We start from the raw sequence: 24736 nt of genomic DNA, 5'->3' as shown, positions 1-24736 counted from the left end.
CACCCTCGACCAGCTCAAGTTGAAGGCATTTCCTTTTGCCTTGTCTGATGCTGCCAAGGAGTGGTTATTTGAAGTACCTGCTGGAACCATCACAACATAGGATCAAATGCTAAAAGTATTCGCAGAAAGATATTTTCCAGCATCTTTGATAGCCAATATCAGGAAAGAAATATGTGGAATTCGACAGGACGATGCAGAGACACTTCATGAGTACTGGGAACGTTTCAAGAAACTATGTGATAGTTGCCCAAACCATTAGATCAGTGAGCAATTATTAATACAGTACTTTTACGAAGGACTCAGGGAGACAGACAGGAATCTAGTTGATGCAGCAAGTGGTGGAGCACTGGTTGACAAAACACCCGCAGAGGCAAAGAAACTGATTGCAAACATGGCTGCAAACTCTCAGTATCGAGGAGGTCGAAATATCACGTCCACCTCTATACGTCAAGTTAATGAAGTGGTGAGTTCTAACCTCGAGCAACAAGTAGCTAAACTCACTTCCTTAGTGGAGCGAGTAATGATCGAAAAAGGGCAAGAAAAAGTATGTGGCCTTTGTTCAATGGTAGGACACCCAACTGATATGTGTCCTACTCTGCAAGAAGAAGAAGTGAATTCGATTGGTGGTGGTCAGGGGCAGCAAAGACGTTATGATCCATTCTCTCAGACTTATAATCCGGGGTGGAGAGATCATCCAAACCTGAGATATGGTAATGCTCAGCAGCAGGCAGGAAACTCTAACCTCAGACCACCAGCTTTCCAGCAACAGCAAGCTTCTAATCCTCCACCTGGTTTTCATCAGCAACCACAATATCAGCCGCGACCTCAAAATCAGCAAGTTTCCCAGCCACAATCGGGTAGCATGTCTCTAGAAGATATTGTGAAGGCAATGGCTGACAACACTTTGCATTTCCAGCAAGAGACAAGAAGTGGTCTAAAGAACTTGGAGAACCAAGTTTCTCAGTTATCTAACACAGTGGGAAAGCTCCAAGCTCAGAATTCTAATAAGCTTCCGAGTCAACCAGAGAGAAATCGGGAGAACGCGAGTGCAATCTCCCTGAGAAGTGGAAAGCAATTAGAGGTTCCAACGAAAAAGACTGAAGAGCTGGCAGCACACCAAGAGGAACAAAGGACTATTGTTCCAGAGCAAGATAAGCAGCCCACTAAGGTAAGATATGTTGTTTCTCCTAATACTGATCAGTTTACTTCTTCTATTCCATTTCCCAGCAGGTTATCATCTAAGAATAAGAAGAGAGAGCAAGAAAAGGAGAAAGAGACCCTGGACATTTTTCGCAAGGTTGAGGTAAACATACCTTTACTGGAAGCTATAAGACAAGTGCCGCGGTATGCAAAGTTTTTGAAGGAGTTATGCACTAACAAGAGTAGATTGAGTGGAGATGAAAAAGTCAGTGTAAGTGAGAATGTGTCTGCTGTTTTACAGAGGAAAGTTCCTCCAAAGTGCAAGGATCCAGGTATTTTTACTATACCATGTAAAATAGGTAACACGAGATACGATAAATGCATGCTAGATTTAGGAGCTTCTATTAATGTCATGCCTTTATATATCTATAAAGCTCTGAACTTAGGACCTTTGAAAGACACTCGAGTGATTATTCAGCTTGCTGACCGTTCTAATACATACCCTGTAGGAGTAGTTGAGGATGTTTTAGTGCAAGTGAATGAACTGGTATTTCCTGCTGATTTTTATGTTTTAGATATGCCAAATGATGAATCCCCTAGTGCAGCACCTATCTTATTAGGAAGACCTTTTCTGAAAACATCTAGAACTAAAATTGATGTTCACAGTGGGGTGTTGACCATGGAATTCGATGGGGAGGTTATCCGGTTTAATTTATTTGATGCCATGAGATATCCCTCTGATTGTGAATCTGTTTCTAGTATAGATGTCATTGATGCACTAACTGAGCAGGTATTCTTTCTCTTTGTTCATGATGGGTTAGATGTTGTTTTGACTGCGCCTATGGAAAAAGAAAAGTATACTGACTTGCAGGAACATTTTGAGCTTAAGGGGGAAGTTAAGGAAGCTTTTTCCTCTCTGGAAATACTTCTCGATAAGCAGTCAAGGTATGACAAACAGTTTATGCAGTTACCTGTCACTTCTAACAGATTGTTACCTTCTATTGTACAGGCCCCTGAAGTGGAACTAAAGCCACTGCCAGACCATCTCAAGTGTGCATTTTTGGGAGAAAATGACACTCTGCCAGTCATAATCGCGAGTAATCTAACTCCAAATCAAGAGCAAAAGCTGGTGCAAGTTCTGAAGGAGCATAAAACAGCTCTAGGGTGGACGATTGCTGATTTAAAAGGAATTAGTCCCTCTATGTGTCAGCACAGAATCTTATTAGAAGAGGGAGCTAAACCCGTGAGACAAGTGCAGCGACGACTTAATCCACCTATGATGGAAGTGGTGAAGAAAGAAGTAATGAAGCTTCTTGAAGTAGGGGTGATATACCCTATATCAGATAGCCCTTGGGTCAGTCCCTTGCAAGTGGTCCCAAAAAAGTCAGGAGTCACAGTGGTGGAAAACGATAAGGGAGAAATGGTTCCCACCCGAGTACAAAATGGGTGGAGAGTTTGTGTAGATTACAGAAAACTCAATTCTTTGACTCGAAAAGATCATTTTCCCTTACCATTTATTGATCAAATGGTAGAACGTCTTGCTGGTCATGCTTATTACTGTTTTCTTGACGGTTTTTCAGGTTATGTGCAGGTCCCTATAACTCCGGAGGATCAAGAAAAAACGACGTTCACATGCCCGTACGGCACGTTTGCGTATCGTCGTATGCCATTTGGACTGTGCAATGCTCCAGCGACTTTTCAGAGATGTATGGTAAGCATCTTTTCAGATTACCTTGAAAATTTCATAGAAGTTTTCATGGATGATTTCACTGTACATGGAGATTCTTTTGATAGATGCTTAGAACACCTCACTTTGGTCCTTAAACGTTGTCTTGAAACTAACCTTGTGCTTAATTCTGAAAAATGTCATTTCATGGTTCAACAAGGTATAGTTTTAAGCCATATTGTGTCGTCTGAAGGAATAAAAGTTGATAAAGCTAAAATAGATCTTATTTCTTCTCTACCTTACCCCACCTCTGTGCGGGAAGTTCGATCTTTTCTTGGCCATGCAGGGTTCTATCGCAGGTTTATCGAAGGATTCTCGAAGATTGCGCAACCACTATGCAAACTACTCCAAAAGGATGTGGAGTTCCACTTTGATGAGGCCTGTAAGCAGGCATTTGACAAGCTGAAAGACAAGTTGGTCACTGCCCCTGCTCTACAACCTCCTAACTGGGAGCTCCCATTCGAGCTGATGTGCGACGCTTCTAACTATGCTGTAGGGGCAGTGCTAGGCCAGCGAGTTGGAAAAGTTCCCCATGCCATCTACTATGCCTCAAGGACTTTGGATGCAGCTCAAGCTAATTATACTACAACTGAGAAAGAACTTTTAGCTGTAGTTTATGCTTTAGACAAATTCAGGTCTTATTTATTGGGTACTAAAATTATTGTGTTTACTGATCATGCAGCGCTGAAATATTTATGGTCAAAGGATGTATCCAAACCTAGGCTAATACGTTGGATATTATTGCTTCAACAATTTAATGTTGAAATAAAAGATAAAAAAGGTTCTGACAATAGTGTTGCTGATCATTTGAGCAGGTTAGTTATTGAAGCTGATGAAGGTAAAGTCCCAATCAATGAAGAGTTCCCCGATGAGCAGCTTCATGCCTTGAACTCAAGAACTCCGTGGTATGCTGATTTGGTGAATTTTTTAGTATCAGGGAAGTTTCCAGCCAGCTACACCAAAGCACAGAAGGACCGGATGCGTAGTATAGCAAAATACTACATATGGGATGACCCATACCTCTGGAAATACTGTGCTGATCAACTAATCAGAAGGTGCGTACCCGATTCTAAAATTCTGTCTACACTAACTTTCTGCCATTCTTATGCATGTGGGGGACATTTTGGACCAAAGAGAACCGCACGCAAGGTTTTAGAGAGTGGATTCTACTGGCCATCCATATTTAAAGATGCATATGAAATCTGTAAGGCATGTGATAGTTGTCAAAGAACAGGTACACTAGGTCCTAGGAATGAAATGCCCCAAACTCCTATCTTAATATGTGAAATCTTCGACGTTTGGGGTATGGATTTTATGGGTCCCTTCCCCTTTTCTTTCGGTTTTCAATATATTTTGCTTGCTGTCGATTATGTCTCGAAATGGGTGGAAGCTATAGCCACCCGTACTGATGACTCTAAAGTTGTTGCAGAATTTTTGAAATCAAATATTTTTGCTAGATACGGATTCCCGAGAGCCATCATCAATGACAAGGGGACACACTTTTGCAATAAGACAATAGGAGCTCTCTTGAAGAAGTATAATGTGTTTCATCGAGTGTCCACTGCATATCACCCACAAACAAATGGACAGGCAGAAGTCTCCAATCGAGAAATCAAGTCCATTCTAGAGAAGACTGTGAATCCAAACAGGAAAGATTGGAGTCTCCGCCTCAACGATGCTCTGTGGGCGTACAGAACAGAGTATAAAACTCCGATCGGGATGTCTCCTTACAGGCTTGTGTTTGGTAAACCTTGCCATCTGCCAGTAGAATTGGAACACAAAGCCTTTTGGGCCGTGAAACAATGCAATATGGAAATGGATGCAGCGAGGGAGCACAGGAAACTTCAATTGCAAGAACTTGAGGAAATCCGAAATGATGCTTTCGAGAATGCGAGAATTTACAAGGAGAAGACCAAGGCATTCCATGATGAGCGCATAACACGAAAGACATTTACAGTGGGGCAGAAAGTTCTCTTGTACCATTCTCGGCTCAAACTTTTTCCCGGTAAACTCCGTTCTCGATGGGTGGGGCCCTTTATTATTACCAAGGTGTATGACCATGGTGCGGTTGAGATTAGTAGTGAGGAGACGGGGAAGGAATTTAAGGTGAATGGTCATCGACTCAAGCCGTACTATGAGGGTCATCAGGTCCAGAACATTGAAGTGATGGAGCTAGAAGCTCCAAATTATGAAGACTAGTATGCTGTAAAGGCGTCGAGCTAATGACGATAAATAAAGCGCTCTTGGGAGGTAGCCCAAATCTAGGATTATAATTCGATTATTTTTTTCATTTTTTTTATTTTCATCATTTTATTTTAATTGTTATGCAGTGTAAAAAAAAAAAAAAGAAAACTATGAGAGAGAGAGAGAGCTTCCAGATTTCTTATATGCTTATTTTCAAATCTTTCATAGTCCTCTGGGAACAGACACATTTAATTTGCTTGGTTAAATCTGGTATTGTTTGTTACAGGACATGCTTCATAGCACACAAGCATTTGCCGGCTGATTAAAAGCCGACATCGATGTGGATATGTTGCAGCAACCTGGGAACATGCAACAAGAATATTGAGGCTGGAATTGGGGATGGAATTCAAAAGCTTTGCTTTTAATTTCTGGTCCGGCAAAGCTGCAGCATCGAAACAGTAATGAGGCAGCAGATCTGCAGTCAAGCAGTGGAGGCAACGCTTTAAGCTTGGGGGAAGAGTGGCGAACCAGATAACTACCAGCATGTTCCACTTTTTCCGGTGAGCTCGTTTCCTTATCTGTTTCTATTTTAATCCCCTTATTTTTTATTTATTTATTTTTTTTACAGTCACACATTGAGGGCAATGTGTGGATTAATCTTGGGGGAATGCATTATGTTCGGTCTCTTGCGGTCTCTTGGTATGTCTCTGGTGTGGTATGGTATTATATTGAGTCTAATAATGAAATTTGGACAGTGCATTCGGTCTCTACAATGCTTAACTTTACAGTACATTTACTCTACAATGCTTAACTTTGGCTAATAGACTTGTATATATGCAGAAAAAAAAAATTTGAAAAATTAATTCTGTAAACAATGGCTAGCCTGGTGGAAGTCAGCTTGTAATGGGGTAAAAAGAAAGAAATGAGTTAGGCATCAAAGCTTTACACTATATAAGCCAAAAAGCTTACCCATGACATGATCCATTATTAAACCCGATTTGAGCTTTATAGACCTACTTTTCTTGCGGAATGTCTGAAACATGAAATACTTGCCTATAAGATTAGTAGAGCATATCGAAGGGTAAATTGGATTATCATTGTGGTAATGATGTAAATTGGTGGTGAAGTATATATATATATTTTTTTTAAAAAGAAAAAAGGTTTCATGTTAAAGGCTCTACGTACCAATGTATGGGTTAAAAAAAAAAAAAACCATATAAGTACGTGTGATGTTTTATGTATCGTGATTGAGTAACTCGAGTTAGTAAATCCGTAGGGGTATCTTAAAACCTAGTGCCTTGGGCCAATTGGACCGGGAGTCACTGGTTGAAAGCTCGCTACATGGGTTACTTGACATGTACATGACATTAAGAGTCGTGAAACACAAGTCAAAAAAAAAAAAAAAAAAAAAAATCACGAAGTTTGAAGGGCTTGTTATATGAGTTCTTATATGGCGGTTGTGGTTTTGTATATGTGCTCTGCTAATCTTAATTCTTCTTCCCACATTCCGAAATGTTCTCTAAAACCTCACTTTACCTCGGCCCTGTTCTATCCTTGATTCAAGTCCTGAGGATCTTTGATTTACTCCACTACAGTGTTGACGGAAGGTAGGCTGTAATTGTTTTAAGAGTTGATAGTTGATTTTGTAATCATAAAAATGATTTGCCCCCTGCATATATACTTGACTTGACGCTGGTATTGAGCAAAGTAGAGTGATTATTACAGAATGCTTAGCTGGTTTGATGTGTCAATATATTTGGCTTGAAATTGTAATTGAGCAAGAGTGGAGTAATTGTAACATGTCAGGTTGCATACTATTATATCAAGAGTCTAACTTCTCTGTAATTTCATGTCTTTGCTTGAGGACAAGCAAAATAATAAGCTTGGGGGAGTTGATGGAGTTATAAAAGTATATTATTTAATTTTATTAAACTCTCGATTTTATATTGATATTTAATGGTTTAATGATATACTAAGTGATTTTCTTCCCAAGACACAATTTACTACTATTTTATTTATTTGGTTGTAGGAAGGAAGATTACGATAGCAAAGTGATATTTTATTACCGCCCGGATTAAACGAAGCAAAGCTCACAAGCCTAATCAACTCACATGTGTGTCAACCCAATAATGTTTCATAGCAAATAGCCAAGTGGACCATGAACTCATGAAGTACACCAACTGGCTACTCAGTCAAAACAAAAGAAAAAAAAGAAGAACAAGAGAACTCCTCTCATTGTTTATTGCAGGTAAGGCACAAATAAATCTTGAGCGATTTTTGCGGGAAATAAAATTGTCAAGCAAGAAGAGATAAAGATGAAATTGGATAATAATTGGAGGGGGAGATTCGGATTAGCCGGAGATCGGCTGCAACAAAACAAGAAAAGCAATAGAGTCCCGTATTTTTGGGGATTCTGGAGATTAATTTGGGGATTACTCTGGGCAGCGAATTACGGAGGAGAAAACCGAATTGCATGATAGAGGGGGCTGATACTTGACAACTTGGGAAAAAGAGAGCAGCGACAACGGCGAGCTTATTCTCTTGGTGGTATTAGCTAAGTTGATTGTTAGTTACTTAATTTGGTAATACTATAATTTTGTTTTAAGAATTGAAGTGAAAAAGTCACGTTTTGCTTCTTACTTTTCACCATTTTCGTGGTTGGTATTAGAATTTGATTACTTAGTTTATCAAGTTTTCATTTTCAATTACTTTTTGCTTTGTTAATTATGAATTCCATAGTTTCTACTTTTGTTCTTATTCTTAGTATGTCAGGCTAGAGTTGTCGTGGGTACGGAGATATAGTATACATTGGATTATGGTTGTGAGAATAAGAATGTGGTAATTTGATAGTATAATGTTTATTTCTTGATTGGTTTGATAATCTATTTTATTAGTATGAATTGCCAGATTATATTATAGACAGGCCATCTTTAGTATAATTTGTTAGTTTAATTGCTAGAGTACTACCGTGTGATACGTAATTGTCCGGGTTAGTATTCCTTAGTAGCACTTAGGTATTTGATAGGTGACTGAAACTTGTCCGATGTCTAAGATTATCAACCCTTTGAGTTGCACAAATCCGAGCTTGTGAGATTTGTGGCTTAAGTTAACTTTTCTAGTTATTAATGCTACTAATTAATCGAGTCTAGAGAGCTTGTTCTAGATTGTTAGTTAGTTAGACAATACTTCAAGAGCTTGTTTGGTTTATTTGCAATTAAGGGAAGTGTTGAATGTTTGTTTGTGTTCATCGGCTAACATTGAGATAAGAACATAATTTTTATAATTCGATGATCAACAAATACTCCAATGCTATAATATGTCTCCCGATCCCTGTTTTATTATTATTGATTTTTATCATATTTCAATTTTAGTAGTCTTTCTTTCGTACTTTATTTGTCCCATAGTTCATAGTAGTTTATTTATTAGATCGTAGTACTATTTCTTCATAACAGGGGTTTCTAACTTACACAAGTTATAATTTAATAAATCAATTCTCTGTGGGATCGACCCTAGCTTACCCTACTACATTTTAGGAGGTTGGAGTTAGGTTTATTTTTGGTAGACACGCGACAGTCGTACCAAATTTTGGCGTCGTTGCCGGGGAATTGGCGTTTTATTTTATTATTTTTTGTGTTTTTCTAACTGTTCTTACTAACTTGTCACCTAGTTCCTTGTTCTTGTATGTGTGACAGAAATTTGAAACATCAAAGATTGAGAAATTTTGCGGCAAGGAACCAGGGACTTATAATTCATCCTTTTTCTACTCTTCCTGTAGCTAAAAGGACTCGTGCTCATATACTGGAGCAAGCTCGTCATATTCCGTTACCTCACAGTGAAAGTTCATCTTCGGATGAGGAGGGTGAATATATTTTTGAGATGGGTGATCAAACACTAAAGCAGCTTGCAGCTCCAACGTTTGATCCAAATTTATTGTGCATAGTAGACGATGAGGCAGAAATTGAGATCAAGCCGGGGTTGATTAGAGCTCTTCCCACATTTTCAGGTTTCCGTAATACTAACTCCTTGGGTTCAGTTCACATGAATGAGGCTAGCAGATTTTTGAAGGAATTTCACATAGCATGTGCGGGGATGAAACCGGCTGGTGTCACCCTCGACCAGCTCAAGTTGAAGGCATTTCCTTTTGCCTTGTCTGATGCTGCCAAGGAGTGGTTATTTTGAAGTACCTGCTGGAACCATCACAACATAGGATCAAATGCTAAAAGTATTCGCAGAAAGATATTTTCCAGCATCTTTGATAGCCAATATCAGGAAAGAAATATGTGGAATTCGACAGGACGATGCAGAGACACTTCATGAGTACTGGGAACGTTTCAAGAAACTATGTGATAGTTGCCCAAACCATTAGATCAGTGAGCAATTATTAATACAGTACTTTTACGAAGGACTCAGGGAGACAGACAGGAATCTAGTTGATGCAGCAAGTGGTGGAGCACTGGTTGACAAAACACCCGCAGAGGCAAAGAAACTGATTGCAAACATGGCTGCAAACTCTCAGTATCGAGGAGGTCGAAATATCACGTCCACCTCTATACGTCAAGTTAATGAAGTGGTGAGTTCTAACCTCGAGCAACAAGTAGCTAAACTCACTTCCTTAGTGGAGCGAGTAATGATCGAAAAAGGGCAAGAAAAAGTATGTGGCCTTTGTTCAATGGTAGGACACCCAACTGATATGTGTCCTACTCTGCAAGAAGAAGAAGTGAATTCGATTGGTGGTGGTCAGGGGCAGCAAAGACGTTATGATCCATTCTCTCAGACTTATAATCCGGGGTGGAGAGATCATCCAAACCTGAGATATGGTAATGCTCAGCAGCAGGCAGGAAACTCTAACCTCAGACCACCAGCTTTCCAGCAACAGCAAGCTTCTAATCCTCCACCTGGTTTTCATCAGCAACCACAATATCAGCCGCGACCTCAAAATCAGCAAGTTTCCCAGCCACAATCGGGTAGCATGTCTCTAGAAGATATTGTGAAGGCAATGGCTGACAACACTTTGCATTTCCAGCAAGAGACAAGAAGTGGTCTAAAGAACTTGGAGAACCAAGTTTCTCAGTTATCTAACACAGTGGGAAAGCTCCAAGCTCAGAATTCTAATAAGCTTCCGAGTCAACCAGAGAGAAATCGGGAGAACGCGAGTGCAATCTCCCTGAGAAGTGGAAAGCAATTAGAGGTTCCAACGAAAAAGACTGAAGAGCTGGCAGCACACCAAGAGGAACAAAGGACTATTGTTCCAGAGCAAGATAAGCAGCCCACTAAGGTAAGATATGTTGTTTCTCCTAATACTGATCAGTTTACTTCTTCTATTCCATTTCCCAGCAGGTTATCATCTAAGAATAAGAAGAGAGAGCAAGAAAAGGAGAAAGAGACCCTGGACATTTTTCGCAAGGTTGAGGTAAACATACCTTTACTGGAAGCTATAAGACAAGTGCCGCGGTATGCAAAGTTTTTGAAGGAGTTATGCACTAACAAGAGTAGATTGAGTGGAGATGAAAAAGTCAGTGTAAGTGAGAATGTGTCTGCTGTTTTACAGAGGAAAGTTCCTCCAAAGTGCAAGGATCCAGGTATTTTTTACTATACCATGTAAAATAGGTAACACGAGATACGATAAATGCATGCTAGATTTTAGGAGCTTCTATTAATGTCATGCCTTTATATATCTATAAAGCTCTGAACTTAGGACCTTTGAAAGACACTCGAGTGATTATTCAGCTTGCTGACCGTTCTAATACATACCCTGTAGGAGTAGTTTGAGGATGTTTTAGTGCAAGTGAATGAACTGGTATTTCCTGCTGATTTTTATGTTTTAGATATGCCAAATGATGAATCCCCTAGTGCAGCACCTATCTTTATTAGGAAGACCTTTTCTGAAAACATCTAGAACTAAAATTGATGTTCACAGTGGGGTGTTGACCATGGAATTCGATGGGGAGGTTATCCGGTTTAATTTATTTGATGCCATGAGATATCCCTCTGATTGTGAATCTGTTTCTAGTATAGATGTCATTGATGCACTAACTGAGCAGGTATTCTTTCTCTTTGTTCATGATGGGTTAGATGTTGTTTTTGACTGCGGCCTATGGAAAAAGAAAAGTATACTGACTTGCAGGAACATTTTGAGCTTAAGGGGAAGTTAAGGAAGCTTTTTCCTCTCTGGAAATACTTCTCGATAAGCAGTCAAGGTATGACAAACAGTTTATGCAGTTACCTGTCACTTCTAAACAGATTGTTACCTTCTATTGTACAGGCCCCTGAAGTGGAACTAAAGCCACTGCCAGACCATCTCAAGTGTGCATTTTTGGGAGAAAATGACACTCTGCCAGTCATAATCGCGAGTAATCTAACTCCAAATCAAGAGCAAAAGCTGGTGCAAGTTCTGAAGGAGCATAAAACAGCTCTAGGTGGACGATTGCTGATTTTAAAAGGAATTAGTCCCTCTATGTGTCAGCACAGAATCTTATTAGAAGAGGGAGCTAAACCCGTGAGACAAGTGCAGCGACGACTTAATCCACCTATGATGGAAGTGGTGAAGAAAGAAGTAATGAAGCTTCTTGAAGTAGGGGTGATATACCCTATATTCAGATAGCCCTTGGGTCAGTCCCTTGCAAGTGGTCCCAAAAAAGTCAGGAGTCACAGTGGTGGAAAACGATAAGGGAGAAATGGTTCCCACCCGAGTACAAAATGGGTGGAGAGTTTGTGTAGATTACAGAAAACTCAATTCTTTGACTCGAAAAGATCATTTTCCCTTACCATTTATTGATCAAATGGTAGAACGTCTTGCTGGTCATGCTTATTACTGTTTTCTTGACGGTTTTTCAGGTTATGTGCAGGTCCCTATAACTCCGGAGGATCAAGAAAAAACGACGTTCACATGCCCGTACGGCACGTTTGCGTATCGTCGTATGCCATTTGGACTGTGCAATGCTCCAGCGACTTTTCAGAGATGTATGGTAAGCATCTTTCAGATTACCTTGAAAATTTCATAGAAGTTTTCATGGATGATTTCACTGTACATGGAGATTCTTTTGATAGATGCTTAGAACACCTCACTTTGGTCCTTAAACGTTGTCTTGAAACTAACCTTGTGCTTAATTCTGAAAAATGTCATTTTCATGGTTCAACAAGGTATAGTTTTAAGCCATATTGTGTCGTCTGAAGGAATAAAAGTTGATAAAGCTAAAATAGATCTTATTTCTTCTCTACCTTACCCCACCTCTGTGCGGGAAGTTCGATCTTTTCTTGGCCATGCAGGGTTCTATCGCAGGTTTATCGAAGGATTCTCGAAGATTGCGCAACCACTATGCAAACTACTCCAAAAGGATGTGGAGTTCCACTTTGATGAGGCCTGTAAGCAGGCATTTGACAAGCTGAAAGACAAGTTGGTCACTGCCCCTGCTCTACAACCTCCTAACTGGGAGCTCCCATTCGAGCTGATGTGCGACGCTTCTAACTATGCTGTAGGGGCAGTGCTAGGCCAGCGAGTTGGAAAAGTTCCCCATGCCATCTACTATGCCTCAAGGACTTTGGATGCAGCTCAAGCTAATTATACTACAACTGAGAAAGAACTTTTAGCTGTAGTTTATGCTTTAGACAAATTCAGGTCTTATTTATTGGGTACTAAAATTATTGTGTTTACTGATCATGCAGCGCTGAAATATTTATGGTCAAAGGATGTATCCAAACCTAGGCTAATACGTTGGATATTATTGCTTCAACAATTTAATGTTGAAATAAAAGATAAAAAAGGTTCTGACAATAGTGTTGCTGATCATTTTGAGCAGGTTAGTTATTGAAGCTGATGAAGGTAAAGTCCCAATCAATGAAGAGTTCCCCGATGAGCAGCTTCATGCCTTGAACTCAAGAACTCCGTGGTATGCTGATTTGGTGAATTTTTTAGTATCAGGGAAGTTTCCAGCCAGCTACACCAAAGCACAGAAGGACCGGATGCGTAGTATAGCAAAATACTACATATGGGATGACCCATACCTCTGGAAATACTGTGCTGATCAACTAATCAGAAGGTGCGTACCCGATTCTAAAATTCTGTCTACACTAACTTTCTGCCATTCTTATGCATGTGGGGGACATTTTGGACCAAAGAGAACCGCACGCAAGGTTTTAGAGAGTGGATTCTACTGGCCATCCCATATTTAAAGATGCATATGAAATCTGTAAGGCATGTGATAGTTGTCAAAGAACAGGTACACTAGGTCCTAGGAATGAAATGCCCCAAACTCCTATCTTAATATGTGAAATCTTCGACGTTTGGGGTATGGATTTTATGGGTCCCTTCCCCTTTTCTTTCGGTTTTCAATATATTTTGCTTGCTGTCGATTATGTCTCGAAATGGGTGGAAGCTATAGCCACCCGTACTGATGACTCTAAAGTTGTTGCAGAATTTTTGAAATCAAATATTTTTGCTAGATACGGATTCCGAGAGCCATCATCAATGACAAGGGGACACACTTTTGCAATAAGACAATAGGAGCTCTCTTGAAGAAGTATAATGTGTTTCATCGAGTGTCCACTGCATATCACCCACAAACAAATGGACAGGCAGAAGTCTCCAATCGAGAAATCAAGTCCATTCTAGAGAAGACTGTGAATCCAAACAGGAAAGATTGGAGTCTCCGCCTCAACGATGCTCTGTGGGCGTACAGAACAGAGTATAAAACTCCGATCGGGATGTCTCCTTACAGGCTTGTGTTTGGTAAACCTTGCCATCTGCCAGTAGAATTGGAACACAAAGCCTTTTGGGCCGTGAAACAATGCAATATGGAAATGGATGCAGCGAGGGAGCACAGGAAACTTCAATTGCAAGAACTTGAGGAAATCCGAAATGATGCTTTCGAGAATGCGAGAATTTACAAGGAGAAGACCAAGGCATTCCATGATGAGCGCATAACACGAAAGACATTTACAGTGGGGCAGAAAGTTCTCTTGTACCATTCTCGGCTCAAACTTTTTTCCCGGTAAACTCCGTTCTCGATGGGTGGGGCCCTTTATTATTACCAAGGTGTATGACCATGGTGCGGTTGAGATTAGTAGTGAGGAGACGGGGAAGGAATTTAAGGTGAATGGTCATCGACTCAAGCCGTACTATGAGGGTCATCAGGTCCAGAACATTGAAGTGATGGAGCTAGAAGCTCCAAATTATGAAGACTAGTATGCTGTAAAGGCGTCGAGCTAATGACGATAAATAAAGCGCTCTTGGGAGGTAGCCCAAATCTAGGATTATAATTCGATTATTTTTTTCATTTTTTTTATTTTCATCATTTTATTTTAATTGTTATGCAGTGTAAAAAAAAAAAAAGAAAACTATGAGAGAGAGAGAGAGCTTCCAGATTTCTTATATGCTTATTTTCAAATCTTTCATAGTCCTCTGGGAACAGACACATTTAATTTGCTTGGTTAAATCTGGTATTGTTTGTTACAGGACATGCTTCATAGCACACAAGCATTTGCCGGCTGATTAAAAGCCGACATCGATGTGGATATGTTGCAGCAACCTGGGAACATGCAACAAGAATATTGAGGCTGGAATTGGGGATGGAATTCAAAAGCTTTGCTTTTAATTTCTGGTCCGGCAAAGCTGCAGCATCGAAACAGTAATGAGGCAGCAGATCTGCAGTCAAGCAGTGGAGGCAACGCTTTAAGCTTGGGGGAAGAGTGGCGAACCAGATAACTACCAGCATGTTCCACTTTTTCCGGTGAGCTCGTTTCCTTATCTGTTTCTATTTTAATCCCCTTATTTTTTATTTATTTATTTTTTTTACAGTCACACATTGAGGGCAATGTGTGGATTAATCTTGGGGGGAATGCATTATGTTCGGTCTCTTGCGGTCTCTTGGTATGTCTCTGGTGTGGTATGGTATTATATTGAGTCTAATAATGAAATTTGGACAGTGCATTCGGTCTCTACAATGCTTAACTTTACAGTACATTTACTCTACAATGCTTAACTTTGGCTAATAGACTTGTATATATGCAGAAAAAAAAAATTTGAAAAATTAATTCTGTAAACAATGGCTAGCCTGGTGGAAGTCAGCTTGTAATGGGGTAAAAAGAAAGAAATGAGTTAGGCATCAAAGCTTTACACTATATAAGCCAAAAAGCTTACCCATGACATGATCCATTATTAAACCCGATTTGAGCTTTATAGACCTACTTTTCTTGCGGAATGTCTGAAACATGAAATACTTGCCTATAAGATTAGTAGAGCATATCGAAGGGTAAATTGGATTATCATTGTGGTAATGATGTAAATTGGTGGTGAAGTATATATATATATTTTTTTTAAAAAGAAAAAAGGTTTCATGTTAAAGGCTCTACGTACCAATGTATGGGTTAAAAAAAAAAAAAACCATATAAGTACGTGTGATGTTTTATGTATCGTGATTGAGTAACTCGAGTTAGTAAATCCGTAGGGGTATCTTAAAACCTAGTGCCTTGGGCCAATTGGACCGGGAGTCACTGGTTGAAAGCTCGCTACATGGGTTACTTGACATGTACATGACATTAAGAGTCGTGAAACACAAGTCAAAAAAAAAAAAAAAAAAAAAAATCACGAAGTTTGAAGGGCTTGTTATATGAGTTCTTATATGGCGGTTGTGGTTTTGTATATGTGCTCTGCTAATCTTAATTCTTCTTCCCACATTCCGAAATGTTCTCTAAAACCTCACTTTACCTCGGCCCTGTTCTATCCTTGATTCAAGTCCTGAGGATCTTTGATTTACTCCACTACAGTGTTGACGGAAGGTAGGCTGTAATTGTTTTAAGAGTTGATAGTTGATTTTGTAATCATAAAAATGATTTGCCCCCTGCATATATACTTGACTTGACGCTGGTATTGAGCAAAGTAGAGTGATTATTACAGAATGCTTAGCTGGTTTGATGTGTCAATATATTTGGCTTGAAATTGTAATTGAGCAAGAGTGGAGTAATTGTAACATGTCAGGTTGCATACTATTATATCAAGAGTCTAACTTCTCTGTAATTTCATGTCTTTGCTTGAGGACAAGCAAAATAATAAGCTTGGGGGAGTTGATGGAGTTATAAAAAGTATATTATTTAATTTTATTAAACTCTCGATTTTATATTGATATTTAATGGTTTAATGATATACTAAGTGATTTTCTTCCCAAGACACAATTTACTACTATTTTATTTATTTGGTTGTAGGAAGGAAGATTACGATAGCAAAGTGATATTTTATTACCGCCCGGATTAAACGAAGCAAAGCTCACAAGCCTAATCAACTCACATGTGTGTCAACCCAATAATGTTTCATAGCAAATAGCCAAGTGGACCATGAACTCATGAAGTACACCAACTGGCTACTCAGTCAAAACAAAAGAAAAAAAAGAAGAACAAGAGAACTCCTCTCATTGTTTATTGCAGGTAAGGCACAAATAAATCTTGAGCGATTTTTGCGGGAAATAAAATTGTCAAGCAAGAAGAGATAAAGATGAAATTGGATAATAATTGGAGGGGGAGATTCGGATTAGCCGGAGATCGGCTGCAACAAAACAAGAAAAGCAATAGAGTCCCGTATTTTTGGGGATTCTGGAGATTAATTTGGGGATTACTCTGGGCAGCGAATTACGGAGGAGAAAACCGAATTGCATGATAGAGGGGGCTGATACTTGACAACTTGGGAAAAAGAGAGCAGCGACAACGGCGAGCTTATTCTCTTGGTGGTATTAGCTAAGTTGATTGTTAGTTACTTAATTTGGTAATACTATAATTTTGTTTTAAGAATTGAAGTGAAAAAGTCACGTTTTGCTTCTTACTTTTCACCATTTTCGTGGTTGGTATTAGAATTTGATTACTTAGTTTATCAAGTTTTCATTTTCAATTACTTTTTGCTTTGTTAATTATGAATTCCATAGTTTCTACTTTTGTTCTTATTCTTAGTATGTCAGGCTAGAGTTGTCGTGGGTACGGAGATATAGTATACATTGGATTATGGTTGTGAGAATAAGAATGTGGTAATTTGATAGTATAATGTTTATTTCTTGATTGGTTTGATAATCTATTTTATTAGTATGAATTGCCAGATTATATTATAGACAGGCCATCTTTAGTATAATTTGTTAGTTTAATTGCTAGAGTACTACCGTGTGATACGTAATTGTCCGGGTTAGTATTCCTTAGTAGCACTTAGGTATTTGATAGGTGACTGAAACTTGTCCGATGTCTAAGATTATCAACCCTTTGAGTTGCACAAATCCGAGCTTGTGAGATTTGTGGCTTAAGTTAACTTTTCTAGTTATTAATGCTACTAATTAATCGAGTCTAGAGAGCTTGTTCTAGATTGTTAGTTAGTTAGACAATACTTCAAGAGCTTGTTTGGTTTATTTGCAATTAAGGGAAGTGTTGAATGTTTGTTTGTGTTCATCGGCTAACATTGAGATAAGAACATAATTTTTATAATTCGATGATCAACAAATACTCCAATGCTATAATATGTCTCCCGATCCCTGTTTTATTATTATTGATTTTTATCATATTTCAATTTTAGTAGTCTTTCTTTCGTACTTTATTTGTCCCATAGTTCATAGTAGTTTATTTATTAGATCGTAGTACTATTTCTTCATAACAGGGGTTTCTAACTTACACAAGTTATAATTTAATAAATCAATTCTCTGTGGGATCGACCCTAGCTTACCCTACTACATTTTAGGAGGTTGGAGTTAGGTTTATTTTTGGTAGACACGCGACAGTCGTACCAAATTTTGGCGTCGTTGCCGGGGAATTGGCGTTTTATTTTATTATTTTTTGTGTTTTTCTAACTGTTCTTACTAACTTGTCACCTAGTTCCTTGTTCTTGTATGTGTGACAGAAATTTGAAACATCAAAGATTGAGAAATTTTGCGGCAAGGAACCAGGGACTTATAATTCATCCTTTTTCTACTCTTCCTGTAGCTAAAAGGACTCGTGCTCATATACTGGAGCAAGCTCGTCATATTCCGTTACCTCACAGTGAAAGTTCATCTTCGGATGAGGAGGGTGAATATATTTTTGAGATGGGTGATCAAACACTAAAGCAGCTTGCAGCTCCAACGTTTGATCCAAATTTATTGTGCATAGTAGACGATGAGGCAGAAATTGAGATCAAGCCGGGGTTGATTAGAGCTCTTCCCACATTTTCAGGTTTCCGTAATACTAACTCCTTGGGTTCAGTTCACATGAATGAGGCTAGCAGATTTTTGAAGGAATTTCACATAGCATGTGCGGGATGAAACCGGCTGGTGTCACCCTCGACCAGCTCAAGTTGAAGGCATTTCCTTTTGCCTTGTCTGATGCTGCCAAGGAGTGGTTATTTGAAGTACCTGCTGGAACCATCACAACATAGGATCAAATGCTAAAAGTATTCGCAGAAAGATATTTTCCAGCATCTTTGATAGCCAATATCAGGAAAGAAATATGTGGAATTCGACAGGACGATGCAGAGACACTTCATGAGTACTGGGAACGTTTCAAGAAACTATGTGATAGTTGCCCAAACCATTAGATCAGTGAGCAATTATTAATACAGTACTTTTACGAAGGACTCAGGGAGACAGACAGGAATCTAGTTGATGCAGCAAGTGGTGGAGCACTGGTTGACAAAACACCCGCAGAGGCAAAGAAACTGATTGCAAACATGGCTGCAAACTCTCAGTATCGAGGAGGTCGAAATATCACGTCCACCTCTATACGTCAAGTTAATGAAGTGGTGAGTTCTAACCTCGAGCAACAAGTAGCTAAACTCACTTCCTTAGTGGAGCGAGTAATGATCGAAAAAGGGCAAGAAAAAGTATGTGGCCTTTGTTCAATGGTAGGACACCCAACTGATATGTGTCCTACTCTGCAAGAAGAAGAAGTGAATTCGATTGGTGGTGGTCAGGGGCAGCAAAGACGTTATGATCCATTCTCTCAGACTTATAATCCGGGGTGGAGAGATCATCCAAACCTGAGATATGGTAATGCTCAGCAGCAGGCAGGAAACTCTAACCTCAGACCACCAGCTTTCCAGCAACAGCAAGCTTCTAATCCTCCACCTGGTTTTCATCAGCAACCACAATATCAGCCGCGACCTCAAAATCAGCAAGTTTCCCAGCCACAATCGGGTAGCATGTCTCTAGAAGATATTGTGAAGGCAATGGCTGACAACACTTTGCATTTCCAGCAAGAGACAAGAAGTGGTCTAAAGAACTTGGAGAACCAAGTTTCTCAGTTATCTAACACAGTGGGAAAGCTCCAAGCTCAGAATTCTAATAAGCTTCCGAGTCAACCAGAGAGAAATCGGGAGAACGCGAGTGCAATCTCCCTGAGAAGTGGAAAGCAATTAGAGGTTCCAACGAAAAAGACTGAAGAGCTGGCAGCACACCAAGAGGAACAAAGGACTATTGTTCCAGAGCAAGATAAGCAGCCCACTAAGGTAAGATATGTTGTTTCTCCTAATACTGATCAGTTTACTTCTTCTATTCCATTTCCCAGCAGGTTATCATCTAAGAATAAGAAGAGAGAGCAAGAAAAGGAGAAAGAGACCCTGGACATTTTTCGCAAGGTTGAGGTAAACATACCTTTACTGGAAGCTATAAGACAAGTGCCGCGGTATGCAAAGTTTTTGAAGGAGTTATGCACTAACAAGAGTAGATTGAGTGGAGATGAAAAAGTCAGTGTAAGTGAGAATGTGTCTGCTGTTTTACAGAGGAAAGTTCCTCCAAAGTGCAAGGATCCAGGTATTTTTACTATACCATGTAAAATAGGTAACACGAGATACGATAAATGCATGCTAGATTTAGGAGCTTCTATTAATGTCATGCCTTTATATATCTATAAAGCTCTGAACTTAGGACCTTTGAAAGACACTCGAGTGATTATTCAGCTTGCTGACCGTTCTAATACATACCCTGTAGGAGTAGTTGAGGATGTTTTAGTGCAAGTGAATGAACTGGTATTTCCTGCTGATTTTTATGTTTTAGATATGCCAAATGATGAATCCCCTAGTGCAGCACCTATCTTATTAGGAAGACCTTTTCTGAAAACATCTAGAACTAAAATTGATGTTCACAGTGGGGTGTTGACCATGGAATTCGATGGGGAGGTTATCCGGTTTAATTTATTTGATGCCATGAGATATCCCTCTGATTGTGAATCTGTTTCTAGTATAGATGTCATTGATGCACTAACTGAGCAGGTATTCTTTCTCTTTGTTCATGATGGGTTAGATGTTGTTTTGACTGCGCCTATGGAAAAAGAAAAGTATACTGACTTGCAGGAACATTTTGAGCTTAAGGGGGAAGTTAAGGAAGCTTTTTCCTCTCTGGAAATACTTCTCGATAAGCAGTCAAGGTATGACAAACAGTTTATGCAGTTACCTGTCACTTCTAACAGATTGTTACCTTCTATTGTACAGGCCCCTGAAGTGGAACTAAAGCCACTGCCAGACCATCTCAAGTGTGCATTTTTGGGAGAAAATGACACTCTGCCAGTCATAATCGCGAGTAATCTAACTCCAAATCAAGAGCAAAAGCTGGTGCAAGTTCTGAAGGAGCATAAAACAGCTCTAGGGTGGACGATTGCTGATTTAAAAGGAATTAGTCCCTCTATGTGTCAGCACAGAATCTTATTAGAAGAGGGAGCTAAACCCGTGAGACAAGTGCAGCGACGACTTAATCCACCTATGATGGAAGTGGTGAAGAAAGAAGTAATGAAGCTTCTTGAAGTAGGGGTGATATACCCTATATCAGATAGCCCTTGGGTCAGTCCCTTGCAAGTGGTCCCAAAAAAGTCAGGAGTCACAGTGGTGGAAAACGATAAGGGAGAAATGGTTCCCACCCGAGTACAAAATGGGTGGAGAGTTTGTGTAGATTACAGAAAACTCAATTCTTTGACTCGAAAAGATCATTTTCCCTTACCATTTATTGATCAAATGGTAGAACGTCTTGCTGGTCATGCTTATTACTGTTTTCTTGACGGTTTTTCAGGTTATGTGCAGGTCCCTATAACTCCGGAGGATCAAGAAAAAACGACGTTCACATGCCCGTACGGCACGTTTGCGTATCGTCGTATGCCATTTGGACTGTGCAATGCTCCAGCGACTTTTCAGAGATGTATGGTAAGCATCTTTTCAGATTACCTTGAAAATTTCATAGAAGTTTTCATGGATGATTTCACTGTACATGGAGATTCTTTTGATAGATGCTTAGAACACCTCACTTTGGTCCTTAAACGTTGTCTTGAAACTAACCTTGTGCTTAATTCTGAAAAATGTCATTTCATGGTTCAACAAGGTATAGTTTTAAGCCATATTGTGTCGTCTGAAGGAATAAAAGTTGATAAAGCTAAAATAGATCTTATTTCTTCTCTACCTTACCCCACCTCTGTGCGGGAAGTTCGATCTTTTCTTGGCCATGCAGGGTTCTATCGCAGGTTTATCGAAGGATTCTCGAAGATTGCGCAACCACTATGCAAACTACTCCAAAAGGATGTGGAGTTCCACTTTGATGAGGCCTGTAAGCAGGCATTTGACAAGCTGAAAGACAAGTTGGTCACTGCCCCTGCTCTACAACCTCCTAACTGGGAGCTCCCATTCGAGCTGATGTGCGACGCTTCTAACTATGCTGTAGGGGCAGTGCTAGGCCAGCGAGTTGGAAAAGTTCCCCATGCCATCTACTATGCCTCAAGGACTTTGGATGCAGCTCAAGCTAATTATACTACAACTGAGAAAGAACTTTTAGCTGTAGTTTATGCTTTAGACAAATTCAGGTCTTATTTATTGGGTACTAAAATTATTGTGTTTACTGATCATGCAGCGCTGAAATATTTATGGTCAAAGGATGTATCCAAACCTAGGCTAATACGTTGGATATTATTGCTTCAACAATTTAATGTTGAAATAAAAGATAAAAAAGGTTCTGACAATAGTGTTGCTGATCATTTGAGCAGGTTAGTTATTGAAGCTGATGAAGGTAAAGTCCCAATCAATGAAGAGTTCCCCGATGAGCAGCTTCATGCCTTGAACTCAAGAACTCCGTGGTATGCTGATTTGGTGAATTTTTTAGTATCAGGGAAGTTTCCAGCCAGCTACACCAAAGCACAGAAGGACCGGATGCGTAGTATAGCAAAATACTACATATGGGATGACCCATACCTCTGGAAATACTGTGCTGATCAACTAATCAGAAGGTGCGTACCCGATTCTAAAATTCTGTCTACACTAACTTTCTGCCATTCTTATGCATGTGGGGGACATTTTGGACCAAAGAGAACCGCACGCAAGGTTTTAGAGAGTGGATTCTACTGGCCATCCATATTTAAAGATGCATATGAAATCTGTAAGGCATGTGATAGTTGTCAAAGAACAGGTACACTAGGTCCTAGGAATGAAATGCCCCAAACTCCTATCTTAATATGTGAAATCTTCGACGTTTGGGGTATGGATTTTATGGGTCCCTTCCCCTTTTCTTTCGGTTTTCAATATATTTTGCTTGCTGTCGATTATGTCTCGAAATGGGTGGAAGCTATAGCCACCCGTACTGATGACTCTAAAGTTGTTGCAGAATTTTTGAAATCAAATATTTTTGCTAGATACGGATTCCCGAGAGCCATCATCAATGACAAGGGGACACACTTTTGCAATAAGACAATAGGAGCTCTCTTGAAGAAGTATAATGTGTTTCATCGAGTGTCCACTGCATATCACCCACAAACAAATGGACAGGCAGAAGTCTCCAATCGAGAAATCAAGTCCATTCTAGAGAAGACTGTGAATCCAAACAGGAAAGATTGGAGTCTCCGCCTCAACGATGCTCTGTGGGCGTACAGAACAGAGTATAAAACTCCGATCGGGATGTCTCCTTACAGGCTTGTGTTTGGTAAACCTTGCCATCTGCCAGTAGAATTGGAACACAAAGCCTTTTGGGCCGTGAAACAATGCAATATGGAAATGGATGCAGCGAGGGAGCACAGGAAACTTCAATTGCAAGAACTTGAGGAAATCCGAAATGATGCTTTCGAGAATGCGAGAATTTACAAGGAGAAGACCAAGGCATTCCATGATGAGCGCATAACACGAAAGACATTTACAGTGGGGCAGAAAGTTCTCTTGTACCATTCTCGGCTCAAACTTTTTCCCGGTAAACTCCGTTCTCGATGGGTGGGGCCCTTTATTATTACCAAGGTGTATGACCATGGTGCGGTTGAGATTAGTAGTGAGGAGACGGGGAAGGAATTTAAGGTGAATGGTCATCGACTCAAGCCGTACTATGAGGGTCATCAGGTCCAGAACATTGAAGTGATGGAGCTAGAAGCTCCAAATTATGAAGACTAGTATGCTGTAAAGGCGTCGAGCTAATGACGATAAATAAAGCGCTCTTGGGAGGTAGCCCAAATCTAGGATTATAATTCGATTATTTTTTTCATTTTTTTTATTTTCATCATTTTATTTTAATTGTTATGCAGTGTAAAAAAAAAAAAAAGAAAACTATGAGAGAGAGAGAGAGCTTCCAGATTTCTTATATGCTTATTTTCAAATCTTTCATAGTCCTCTGGGAACAGACACATTTAATTTGCTTGGTTAAATCTGGTATTGTTTGTTACAGGACATGCTTCATAGCACACAAGCATTTGCCGGCTGATTAAAAGCCGACATCGATGTGGATATGTTGCAGCAACCTGGGAACATGCAACAAGAATATTGAGGCTGGAATTGGGGATGGAATTCAAAAGCTTTGCTTTTAATTTCTGGTCCGGCAAAGCTGCAGCATCGAAACAGTAATGAGGCAGCAGATCTGCAGTCAAGCAGTGGAGGCAACGCTTTAAGCTTGGGGGAAGAGTGGCGAACCAGATAACTACCAGCATGTTCCACTTTTTCCGGTGAGCTCGTTTCCTTATCTGTTTCTATTTTAATCCCCTTATTTTTTATTTATTTATTTTTTTTACAGTCACACATTGAGGGCAATGTGTGGATTAATCTTGGGGGAATGCATTATGTTCGGTCTCTTGCGGTCTCTTGGTATGTCTCTGGTGTGGTATGGTATTATATTGAGTCTAATAATGAAATTTGGACAGTGCATTCGGTCTCTACAATGCTTAACTTTACAGTACATTTACTCTACAATGCTTAACTTTGGCTAATAGACTTGTATATATGCAGAAAAAAAAAATTTGAAAAATTAATTCTGTAAACAATGGCTAGCCTGGTGGAAGTCAGCTTGTAATGGGGTAAAAAGAAAGAAATGAGTTAGGCATCAAAGCTTTACACTATATAAGCCAAAAAGCTTACCCATGACATGATCCATTATTAAACCCGATTTGAGCTTTATAGACCTACTTTTCTTGCGGAATGTCTGAAACATGAAATACTTGCCTATAAGATTAGTAGAGCATATCGAAGGGTAAATTGGATTATCATTGTGGTAATGATGTAAATTGGTGGTGAAGTATATATATATATTTTTTTTAAAAAGAAAAAAGGTTTCATGTTAAAGGCTCTACGTACCAATGTATGGGTTAAAAAAAAAAAAAACCATATAAGTACGTGTGATGTTTTATGTATCGTGATTGAGTAACTCGAGTTAGTAAATCCGTAGGGGTATCTTAAAACCTAGTGCCTTGGGCCAATTGGACCGGGAGTCACTGGTTGAAAGCTCGCTACATGGGTTACTTGACATGTACATG

General features: G+C 39.6%; 1 protein-coding gene and 1 long non-coding RNA gene across 2 annotated transcripts; both read left to right on the top strand.

Annotated features, from left to right (window-relative positions):
• The first annotated feature begins 354 nt into the window (after nucleotides 1-354).
• LOC110711169 lies at nucleotides 355-24036 on the top strand. Its single transcript, XM_021889551.1, is given in 5 exon segments — nucleotides 355-4823; nucleotides 11870-12025; nucleotides 12028-12173; nucleotides 12175-12578; nucleotides 21029-24036. Coding segments are annotated over 5 exon segments (7497 nt in total). The 5' UTR covers nucleotides 355-391; the 3' UTR covers nucleotides 23388-24036.
• Nucleotides 12844-15628, top strand: LOC110711170. The gene is made up of 2 exons (XR_002509294.1): nucleotides 12844-14282; nucleotides 14502-15628. It is a non-coding gene; the product is annotated as an uncharacterized LOC110711170 (long non-coding RNA).
• Nucleotides 24037-24736: the final 700 nt, after the last annotated feature.

Source organism: Chenopodium quinoa, unplaced genomic scaffold (genome assembly GCF_001683475.1).
Source record: "Chenopodium quinoa cultivar QQ74 unplaced genomic scaffold, ASM168347v1, whole genome shotgun sequence".
NCBI lineage: Eukaryota > Viridiplantae > Streptophyta > Magnoliopsida > Caryophyllales > Amaranthaceae > Chenopodium > Chenopodium quinoa.
The sequence above is the reverse complement of the archived record's forward strand: the minus strand, read 5'-3'. Positions and strand labels throughout refer to the sequence as shown.